General features: G+C 44.8%; 1 protein-coding gene across 1 annotated transcript in view; it reads left to right on the top strand.

The window, feature by feature from the left end:
• The first annotated feature begins 6338 nt into the window (after positions 1-6338).
• Positions 6339-11821, top strand: part of tnrc18 (trinucleotide repeat containing 18) — a 44728-nt gene continuing 39245 nt past the window's right edge. The window contains exons 1-2 of the mRNA XM_087839644.1: positions 6339-6479; positions 8187-8536. Coding sequence (XP_087695770.1) covers positions 8323-8536 — 214 coding nt within the window. The 5' untranslated portion in view covers positions 6339-6479; positions 8187-8322. The remainder of the gene's footprint in view (positions 6480-8186; positions 8537-11821) is intronic.

Genomic DNA, 11821 nt, shown 5'->3' with positions numbered 1-11821 from the left:
TACAGCATTTTTTGACACCTACGTAAAACTTTTGCACGCTACTGTATATATATTAGAACCCAAAGGGTTGGGGGAGAAACTGTGAGACAGCAGTTAAAAGATGCCATTGAAGCTGAGGTTTCATGCCAGCTTTCTTAGAATGGTGGGAAAATAAGATCCCGTGCTGATACAGGCCCATTTCCTGTGCACTTCTAAAAGCGGATCTTCCACATTTGTATATCAGAGAGATGAAAGAGGATAAGATGGATAGACCAGCCCCACCCTCATGTTCAATGCATCATATCCTGTTTCTGTGTGTGCGTGTGTGTGTGAGAGAGAGAGAGGGACAGCACAGATCTAGTGCGGCCCAAAGTCATGCTGCTCCCATTAATCAGGCTGCCCTAGATTCATGCTGTATCCTGAGCTGAATGCAGGCCTGTTAGAGAGGACATGCAGGTCCGTGCATATGCATAAAGACGTGTGCACTTGCCCTGATAGAAATTCATATATGCATGCTTCTAGAAAGGCTACGCACACACACGCCGAGGATCGAGTGTGTTTGGTATTGAAAATGTATTCCATCTCACTGCAGCTCCCGCCCCAGCGCACCCCTGTGATTCTGCTGAGACTGCTTCCCTCTGATATCCTTTTACTGCCACGCCAGCAAAACACGCACTGCCAGAGAAACAGCGCTTAGTGTGTGTGTTTGTAGTGTACTACACTTTATTTTCCCGGTCTTTGTCAGGGTTGTGTGTGTGTGTTGTCTGTGGACTGCAGGTGTTTGTGAATGAAGCACTCCCAGATCAAAAGTGTCTGTGACAAACGACACAGTGGGGCGGGGGTGGGGGTGCGTTTGTCATTTAAAAAAAAAAGAGGCTTAGTGTGTCCTTCCTCTTTTTTTCTTCTTTCTTATTCTACTACAGGTGTGAGGCTCTAGAGCAAGCAAATCCACTGGTCAGGGACCTCTTTCACCTGCAGTTTTCACCTCTCTCCAACAGGTGGGGCTGCTGCACTACATGAGTCTTTTTCGACCTGTGAACTGGGTGAAAGGCAAACACGAGAAAGAGAGGGCTACAACTGCTGACAGGAGGAGGCCAGAGGATAATAATCAACTCAAATACATTAGATCCTCCATTTGCAGGGCTTGGAGTGATTTCAATGCTACAGTGGATGACATGCTCACAGGGTTAATACATCTCTGCATCGCCCCCTCCCCCCCCCTCCCTCAAAGGACATTACAGTATCTTGTCTGATTGACTGACAGCAGCTTTAAAGTGATGTTTTGTGTCTGTTTCACACACTCTGCAGTGCAGACCATCCCTCTGTTCTACAGTAACCGAATAAAGATGCACGATCGGTAGCAGCGTTCGCAGCAGCAGGAGCAGCAAGCCTTCGGAGGACTCAGTGACCCTGACACATCACCACTGAGCATTTACTCAGCAGGATATATGACTCTGTTGCATCACTGTTTCCTTACATTTGTGGCAAGCCTGTGGATGTGTCGTTGTTTTTTTAATTTCTAGAGAAAAGAAAAAATTTCTCAGAGATCTTACCACACAAGTCAGGAAGAGGAACAAGCACCAAAAATATACAACCCTGCAAGCTGCAAGCTTGCTCGAGCACTGTACAGAGCACAGCTGACAGACACAACCACTGCCTCCTCATTTGCCATCCCCCACGTTGGTTTAAAGCAGGAGGGGCAGATGGAAATTTCTGTGCTGTGACCGCTCTGTGCATGTCTTTGTCATGGTGCTATTTCCAGGAGCGAAAAGAAAGAACTTGAAAGATTAAGACAAGAAAGCAACACCACAAGCTTTTGGCCATCTCAGTTATGGTAGACTGACTTATTTAGCACCTTCACATATGATTACAAGCTCAGACTATAAGTCAGACAGGGTTTGGTAGAAGACTGTCGCCTGTTTTCTTTCTTTATAAAAAATCCAAATAACGCTGGCTGTTTGGTGCCCTATTAATCACCTGATGTATGCTTAAGATGACTAATTTGCCTGCTGGCTCATGTCATGGTGTACACCCTGACATTACATTTACCTACAACTAAGGACAATCAAAAGCACATTTGTCCCTCATTGCATACAGCAGACCGACAACCAAATGTGCTGTATCCCATAGCATATCTGGGTCACATCATCAGGAATGATCGCTGTGGTCGCCCAGGCAAATAAACCACAATGCAAACTGCACAATGTGCACAGACGATGTCAAAACAGTACCTTTCACAAGCTACTGTACTCCAATGCATGCAGCACATTTGTAGAGGAAAAACAAACACACACATAGAAAAAAAAAAGCTTCAGGTGGCACATGATAATACATTCAGGATTTTGCTCAAGCTTCCAACTTACACAAGCTCAAGCCAAATGTTTGCAGCTAGTAATGTTCCCACCTTTCACGCTGTGAGTGTAAAAATGGAGTTATGCTGATCTCAACTAAGCGTGCTCTAAGTGACGCAAAATATTCCTCATCTTTCTGGGAGCACTGGAACAAATGCCAACGCTTGTTTTGATATTTACTGCTTCCTTCTTTTCTTTCTGTATTGAGATGTGTTGGCTGTAAAAGTATCTCCTCGCACCATCTCATGTACTTCTTCCAGCTGGCGTGTTGTATGTGTGTGTTGTTTTTGCTGTGTGCATTTGGCTATTTCCTAAACCTGAACACACCTAAAAAAAAAGAAAGAAAAATGCAAAGAGAGACAAACCAGAAATCACTTTACACATTCTGGAAATTGGTGGACCTACTTTTTCCTCTGTCTTGTGCACACATGTCTTCTGATGTGAAGTGGCCAGCTGTGTGTTCTCAAGTGGTCCAATCAAATCAAAAACAAAACAAAAACAACAACAAAAAAACCCTTCAAGGCTGTCTGATGATTGGCAGTCACCCCATGAGAGCTCTGGGTCTGTATGGGCCTACAGCTCTGAAGTGGAGGGGGGTTGGTCTGTGTTCGTGTGTGTGTGTGTGTGTGTGTGTGTGTGTGTGTGTGTGTGTGTGGTGTCAGTCATCTAAGCCTCGGTGGCATTTTTATTGCATGTGTGTGTGCGTTGCTTGTGCGTGTACATTTGTTTCGCTCCAGCAGGAAACATGACACTGCTATTAGGTTTCTTCATTAACATATTTCTGCATGTATCTTGCTGCAGTGCAGTAGCACCAGCTTCAGTAACAATACAGAGCTTGTGTCGAGCATGAGATGCAGTTTGATGAATGATTTAGCCCTCTGGGCATGCAGGCTCACTGCTCTGTGTGTGAGGGAGGGGTGTTAGTATTTGTTTGGACTTATTGTTTTGTTTTATGGAATACAGTAGAAAATATACTTAACTGAGAATACAACCATGCCTCATGGTTTTATTAGCCCATTACTGTGTGTTTTTATGGTTATGCAGGAGGACATCCTTCTGTATTTATGTAGGGCTATGCGTCTCCTCTCCACAGAGGTGTGAACCCCTAGCTGAATGAATCAATGCCGCCTCCTCACTCTGTCCCCTGTGGGTTAATGCAGCCACAGGCCTTGGAGAAAATCAGATAGTCTGTCCAGCAAATCAAATCATTTACCTGATCCTTCAGCTGATAGGACAGAATTAACCCAAGCCTTAGAAAAGATAGTATTTGGACAGCCACACAGCTAGAGGTTGATGTGAGATAGGGCGCTGAGGGGGGAAGATAAGGGGCGAACAACAAGAAGAAAAACACTAGCAGCCTGGATGAGAGTCAAGGATAACAAATGTCCTTCCTCTATAATATCTGCTGGGTGGAATAAAAAAAAAACCCCAACAACAACAACAACACCACAAAAAACAGCGTTAGTAAGATAAAAAAAAATGACTGTGGTATTATATTGACTCAGCAGCGTTTTTAGGTCATAAATCATGGTTTTCAGTACTTTTTCCACAGCAGCTCCAAAAGCCTGGAACATACAGTTGGATCATCCTCAAAGAACACAGTTGGTGTATATGCTATAAAAAAACAAAAAAAAACATAATCTACCAAATGGTCCCATCTGTTCCTGTCCATGTGACAAGCCTAACCTAGAAATAAACAGATATGTCTCTGAACCTGGACACATTGTTCTGCACATTAGCTGCTTGTTGTGCTGTAGGTGGAGAGTGCAATGGGGAATGCTGAATTAGCCTTTATTGGGTTATTTGGCTGAACTGGAGGGTTTCATTACATAGAAATTCAGTGTGATGTTTGTATAAAAATAAGTCACCTTATTATTATCATTTTATTACAGTGAATAAACACACATTATGTTATGGATGTGGATTAAACCCGTGTGTAAAAAACTAAAAAAAACTAAAAGCAAACAAAAAACAGGCGTAAAATGCTGCAATAAGCTGTGCTCTTGATTATGCGCTGGAATCATGACTAAGCTGTTTGGTAAATTTGCTACGAATCATCCATACCCACCTCAAAGTGGGGATAACTCCCACGGAAGCCACGGTGTTATTGACAAGACAAACCCAACACAGTGAAGGTGAACCCTGCCTCTCACTCGCAGGTTGAAAAGAGGGCAACAATAGGACACTAATTAGAAAACACTGTCTGAATTCCCAGTCGGGAGCGATTTGGAGAACAAAGGGCCGACTCGGTCCCCTCGGACAGTCCGGGACATGACTCTGATCTCCGCCTGGTAATTCCCTCCCCGAGTCCCGTCAGGGATGACAGGCGCATCGTAGCAGCGAGGTCAGCGGGGTGAGATCCGCCGCTGAGCAGCCTGGTGTTTTTGCTCAGCTCGCTGGCGGTGTGGTGGTCCGATTGGACAAAAACAAAGACGCCACCGAGCCGTGACCACCGGGAAAGTCGGGCACCGAGTGGGGACTCGGTTGTGGGGACACAAGCGGGTACATAACGTCCACGTCTGCTGTTCAGATGAGCCCTCGCTGCTCTCCTTCTCCTTTGGCGATTCGGTCTGTTGAAGCGCTCGCTGTGCCCCTACACCGAAGGGTCGCCTTGAAACCGGCGCACTGAGGAGGGAGGGGCTGGAGGAATGGAGGGAGGAGGAAGGAGGGGGGCACGGGCAGTTTGAAACCGCCTCTAATTTTTTTTAATCAACATTTTTGCAACTGTGTAAAGCGGGGCGGTGTACTTCAAAGGAAACTTACGGATAATAAAAATCCGCGAGGGTCCGACAGTGCTGTCCGCACGAAGAACAGGGGGGTCACATCGGGGGTGAGGAAGGGGAGGCGTGTGTGTGTCTGTGCGCGGGGAGGGACTTTACACCAAAGGTCGATCCCCCCGCACTCCCCCTTTATGAGTCTTAACACAATGGTACTAAATTAGTACGCCACTTTTTCTCCCCGTTTTAATGCAAATGTGTGTGTCCCTCCTCCTGTTCAGTCTGTAGAGATTATGCACAAGCGGACACCCCAGTCTTGTTTTCACCTACAGCCCGATTTGCATACTGAAAGCGGTGAATTCGAGTCGCAGCCCTTACGATGCCGACAACGACAAGTCCTCAGTGGGTCTTCAGGAGGTCTCTGACCAGTGAAATAGTGCTGTAGATCACAGCGCCCAGTCGATTGTAGACCAGAGATATGGCCTATCGTGGCCCAACGATGCGGTCTTAAACAATGCTTTTGATGGCTCCCATGTCGTCAGTTGCCAGGCCTAAACCATAAACTAGTCTGTGTTTCTGGCTTGTGACACGTTTCCCATTTCCACTCATGTCTTTTCACGAAACCATATACCTGATCTACTGTTTCTAAAGCCCTAGCCCAAATGAAATGAATTAATTGCTATCGCGAGTTTTTATGTTTCGAATTCTTGGTTTTGCCCCTTTTTGTAGCAAATAGTGGAGAGTGGATTTTTTTCTGTGACTTAATTGGGCTTATTCGCTGCTTCCTGGTGAGAAAGAAGTAAACTTGAGTACCACACTACCTAAAAATACACAAACAAAAAACTTTACAACGCCTCCAAACGCCTGGGATACTTTCCACTCCTCAATCTCCAGTGATTGTTTTTTAGCGTCTATTATAATCTGCGTGGAAACTGGTGGGTGGGTGAATAAGTGGGGGGCATCGCTTTGACCCCCTTCCTCTCTCTCTCTTTCTCGAGCACACATGGTGGGGAAAAAAAGAGAAAACCCACTGCTTGTTTTGATCACTCGGTCTTGATGGAAGAGGGGACCTTGAAACTGCTCAACCTTTCCTCGCTCCATAATTGGTTTTATAGTGCTGGCGAGAGGCCACGGTGTGTGTTTTTTTAATACACTCGGGAGCTTTGATCGACATTCCTTACAGCCAATCAGAGAGGAGCAGTGTGCAAAGTCCTGGGTTGGGTGGTGGTAAAGGAGGTGGGTGGGGCTTACAAAACAATGCTGTGTTTCATTGCTAGACGCGTCACGGGCTTTCTCTCTCCCCCCGAGTTATTCCCCAGTTTACCTTCGGACGAGCCTGTAATGGACTACTCCAGTTCTCCCAGCAACCTGGACGGATTTTAAGAAGCGCTGGCATTTTTTAAGCCCCCTTCACGACATTTTACCCTTTCAAGTAAGCGCTGGGCATGTTTTCCCCCGTCTTCTCTACGTACCATGGCCCTTTCTTAATAAAATAGTCGTATTTTTGTTGTTTTAAAAGCTATTTTGGTCCGCGAGTGCGATTTGAAAAGGGCGCGGAGGTTAGTGCACGCGACGTGTTGTTAATTTTTTTTATCGGGATGTCGTCGGTGTGAAAAAGCAACTTTCGAGACGTTTCTTCCGACAGAGTTTTGCGTGGCTTTTAGTGGAACCGTGAAAAAGTTTGAAACGTGGCTGAAATGCCGAGCCTCCTGCGCTGCCGTGCCGCATGGGTCACACCGAGAGGGGGGAAAGCTTTCGGTCTAGCTTATCTTCTAATTTAACTGTCCTGGACTCTTTTTATTAATAAGGAAAAAATACAGGTACTTTCTCTTTGGCTCCCGTGTTTCTCTAAAGTGGTAAAAGGGCGTTATTGTAATTTCTAAGCGAGCCCTTCTTTTCAGAGCCCGCCCGCTTGGATATCACGAGTCATTGCTGTGATGTGTTTGTTTGCAGCCTTTGAAGGTGAACTCGGCTTTAGCCTTTTTCTTCTCAAGAAAAAATCATGACTAATAATGTAAGCCGTGTGTAATTTGGGGGGCAATCTGTAAATAAATAAAAATAGGATATTGAAGCTACAAGCTACTGTGTTTATACCGTCTTGGATGCCGTTTGTAAAAGTCGCATTTGCTTGTTATTTTAACTTTTGTTCTGTATCTCTTTGGAATTTAAACACAACACAGATATCTGCGAGGTTTTAATAAAGAGCTGCTCTAAATTCATTTGAATCGACCTTATTTATCTCTTCTTTTCTTGTCCAGAATCAAGACGCATACTTTGCTGGCTATCCGTCGGTTTATAGTCTGTGCTGTACAACCCACTATTATGTGTTTAAACGAGTTCAAACTTGCAGCAAAGCGTCGATAAAGTGGATATCATTCTAGGTTTTTACACAGTGTTTGCGGCTTGGGTTCAGATTTCGCTCCTTGGGCAGCACCAACGTCCAGTTGCGAAGTAACCCGGACTAAATCTGCATGTGCAGGCAACAAAACACCGCTCACCCCGCTGATAAATGATGCAGGCTTTTGCGAGCTTATTTATTTTTAACCCGTTTGAAATTTATATTTGATGCGCCTCTAGTATTTACTGTGTATTGGTTTACATTGCGACTCGGCCTGAGCCTAGATTGCAAGGTTTACGGATTAGGGGGGGGCTGTTAATCAAGAGAAGAAAAAGGTGGGATAGGTTTCTAAAATCCGACGGGTTCTGGGTTTCCAGAGCGGGATCGCGAGATGCTTTCACAGTCGGGGGAAGAGCGGCAGCCGCTGGCCGCTCCTCCTGCTCGTTTCCCTGGGAAGCGGAGCGGCTGCCTGCTCGCTGTGCAGCGTGGGTGTAGTATCGCTCAGATGTCACATCATAATATTGTAGATAAGTTAAAATCGTATTAAAATCTTCATTTAGAGTACGACGGCAGTGCCTCACACGGTCTCATCGGCGATTAGCTGCTATTCGAGGTTTAGTTTTTGAAGTGCTTTTCCAAACTGCGTCATTGCACATATGGGCCGCCTGTTCGCTGGAAAGAAGAGAAATCCTAAAACTACCAGTTCCCAACAGTTTGTCTGCTGTAGATTATATGCCAAGCTCTTATTTTATTCTTTTTGTTTTTGTTTTCATTTATTTTAATTTTTCATGTATTTTATAGGTCAGAAGGATGGCTGAAAAGGAGCCCGAATCGCCTGGAAAATTAAAGACATTATTATAGCCAGAACTGGCTTTTTCGGAATAGAGGGCCTATCCGAACGGACTATTTCCTTTCACAACTTTCCCCGCTGTGGATAATGGATGGCAGAGATTTTGGTCCTCCCCGATCCGTCCACGTTCCACCTTCGTTGTTGGCGGGGCTCGCGATGGACTCTCACTCCATCCGGCTCGGAGCAGCTGCTGCAGCCGGGAGGATCCCTCCCTCCTCCGGTCACTTGCTGGGGAGTCAGCCGCAGCCTCTCCACTCCGGAAAATTCTTGCCATCGGCCATTAACCTACATCCACACCACAGTAAGTGAGCCACGCTTCATTGCTCAGCTTGGTTCTGTAATATGAGTGTCCCCCACCCACCCAAAAACAACAAGAAGATTAAATATTAACTTGAAATAAAAACTGCGCACGGTTTGTGGCTATCCGTGGCAGCCTGCGCGGTCACCGCCTGGATGTGCGGTGTGATGTGGGCAAAGACAGGCGGCTGTTATAAGGCTGTGACAAGTTTCAGATGTAACAGATCGTGTTCAGGATCCTCGGCCCCTGTAATGTGCAGCGCATTAGCGGAAAATTACTTGGCAGTTTCCGACACACATTTCTTCGGATTGAAAGGACAAACAGGGCTGCGGTGTAGATGTTCATGCAGCAGCTTGCAGGTCAGGGTGCAGCGGTCTAGGATTGCATGCGGACCATTACACTGTCATTGCTGCTCCAGGGCCGATGCAGTGTGTTTATCTGTGTTTGACACGGCGGGGGTAGTAAAGTTTTCACCTTAAAGGTATTACAGACCCGTGCTCGACCCGTTTCTGAGCAATAGCTGGAGTGGTTGTGTATTTGGAGTAAAAGTCACTCAGCTGGAGCATTTGGCAAATGGCTGATGTTTTTTTTCTTTCTTTTTTTCATGAATTTGTAGCAGTTCTGTTAAACAGCCCTTGTTCTGCTGCGAGTACACTGGATAATCTGTGTAATGGAGAGAAACTGTGTGTATTGGAAGCAAACTGCTGGGGTATTACACAACCATTCTCCTACAAGTGAACGCCCATGTGTTTGTTTACATCGTGTGTCTGTGCATTATAAGCAGAATCATATAAGCAGTATATGTCATTCCCTGTTGAGCTGATGATTTTTTTCCATTTACATTCAGTTCCTGCACAGTAATGTCTTGTGCTTTTTATTGGCATAGAGAGCCTTGAAATAACAAGAAACGGAGATAACATTGCATGTTTGCATATGGTTTTGTGGTTGGTCACAGAGGAAGTTGGAGTCATCTATGTTCAAACCATATGTTCTGTGTGTGTGTGTGTGTGTGTGGAAAGGGATGTCTGCTGTTTCTTTCGGGAAAATGGAAAGTCTGACAAATGCTCTCACTGAGTTACTCTGAAGTCATGTAGCTGCGGACAGAGATACAATTACAGGTTTTCTGGTTTCTTTTAACCCCAAAGGTGATAATATTCCCTTTTAGATGTGTTCCCTCTTCCTTATCTGTGAGCGTGAGTTCATTGCAGTACTTAGGGGTCCAGTAAATTGAGGGCAGGGGCTCCGATGAAGCGTTAATTTGACACCGTGACAGAACCCACACATTCAACTCACACACAAACATGAAAAGGTGTCAGAGATGAAATCAGTGCACAGCAGGGAGTGTTGGGATGATTGATGGGTGCATTGTGGCAAAGAAATGTACCAGGGCACAGTTTATTGAACCAATTTTGCGCCTCCTGACAGTTGTGGGTATTACGACCTTAAATTTCTATCAGCATTTTTCATATATATATAAATGAGGACAATATTTTTATTACCAGCTTACAAAACTAAAGGCATAACCCACTCACAACTTGACCCCACCTCTCTTCACACTACTGGAGATGTCAATTAATATATCTTGCAGATTAATAGTAATTAAAAGGATGCGTTCCATGTGTGTTTTGGGAAAGAGTTGTATGTGCGTAGGCTGTGATGGGATTCATGTAAACTCTGTTAGTAAACTGCATTGCTTAAGGAAATAAAGACTATACGAGGATTTGGAGGAAAGTGTGCTGTTTTTTCATATGTTTTGAAACAAAGTCGCCACACTAATTAAGATCGGCCACATCACAAATCTACCAGCCAGCCTGGGAAATTCCCAACACATCTAAGAGTATTTCTAAATCATGTTTCTTTTAGTTCACTGAAAGTAGCCTGTAGTTAGCCCGTGGGAATGAGGTGGGTTATCGTGTGTTGTTAAATTCTCTGGAAGTGGAGCGATTTGTCCGCTGCTTGGCAGACTGGTGGTTTGATCTCTGACTGTAAAGCCCACGTATCAAAGTGCCCTTGAGCTGAACTTTACATACCTCGTGTATATGCTAAAGCCACACATTTTTCACTGTCATGGTGGTATTGCAAAAATATATGCTTGTTGACAAAAACAGTGTCCCACCCACCCCTATGTCCTAAATACCATGGAATAGTTTCCCTTTGGAGTTAATCGACATGTGGTTTTTACTAGTTTTTACTCTTCCCAAATACCATTCTGGCTCATTCTTTCCCGGTTATGACGGTTAACTAAAACTAAGTGTGAAAAAACATTAAAGTTAAGTGAAATAAAAGCGGGAAGTAGACAAATTAAAGCAATTTTCTTTGGTTTTGGTTTTAGTTTGGTCAGATTTGTCAACACAAGGAGCCTGTGTTTGTGTCAGGCGACTGTGTGAAGTTTTTGCTGTGTGTTGTTTTGCTTTGAGCTTCTTAAAGAATGCCACTCATATCGTAACAGAAACTAATAATAGCTAAACTAAAACAAGACATTTCTGCTCTATAGAAACTGAAGTGAAATGAGCAAACTTTCCCAGGAAACTAAGTGAAACGCAGCTCAACTGAGAGGAAAATTGTTTAACAGTAATAACTTTAGTTAGGATGACCTGACACCCCTGCATCTCCCCTCCCGTGGCTCAGAAACGAGCTGAAAACTGCTTGTGTGCAGACGGGTTTGTGTGGCGCAAAATTGACGTTTAGCCAGAGGGGTTGTGGGACGGGGTGTGGTTGTGTTGTTGTGAAGCAGAATTGACCCAGCTGCTGTCCCAGCCCAGATTGGCAGTTGAAAGGCTCCTTTTAAAACAGGATACATTTTACCCTGGCCTTCGAAAACTCTGTGTGACTCATCTCCCCTGTTGCACACTCTCACAGCCTCTGCCCACCAAAGCCCACCACAGTGCGACACAGGTCATTTAGCTTTATGGCACTCCTCCATATCAAATCCCCACACATTACATTTAACCAACCCCGAATGAGATTGCAGTCCTGTGCTTGTAATAACACTATACAACCCTATTACATAATAATTACCCAGTAATTGTGAATGTTCATAATGTTCCTCTTTAATTGCAATAAACCGCATGAATCCAGTTCTCAAGGACCCGCTGTGCAGTCAGAGGAGCCAGGGTCGCCCTGCTACCGTTTCTGTTTACACATGTTTCAAGGAATTCAAAGCTTTTCTTTCTTTTCTTTTTTTTTGCACAGTTGTTTTTGGCTGAGCTCTTGATAGCAGGGTTGACAGTTTATAGCTGCCAGTGCAGCCTTATTTCCCAGGAGTCTGCCTTATTAGTTTTTGTTTAG

Source organism: Neolamprologus brichardi, chromosome 4, assembly GCF_056152115.1.
Source record: "Neolamprologus brichardi isolate AB-2024 chromosome 4, ASM5615211v1, whole genome shotgun sequence".
In the NCBI taxonomy this organism is placed as follows: Eukaryota; Metazoa; Chordata; class Actinopteri; order Cichliformes; family Cichlidae; genus Neolamprologus; species Neolamprologus brichardi.
This window is presented reverse-complemented; position numbering and strand designations above follow the sequence as displayed.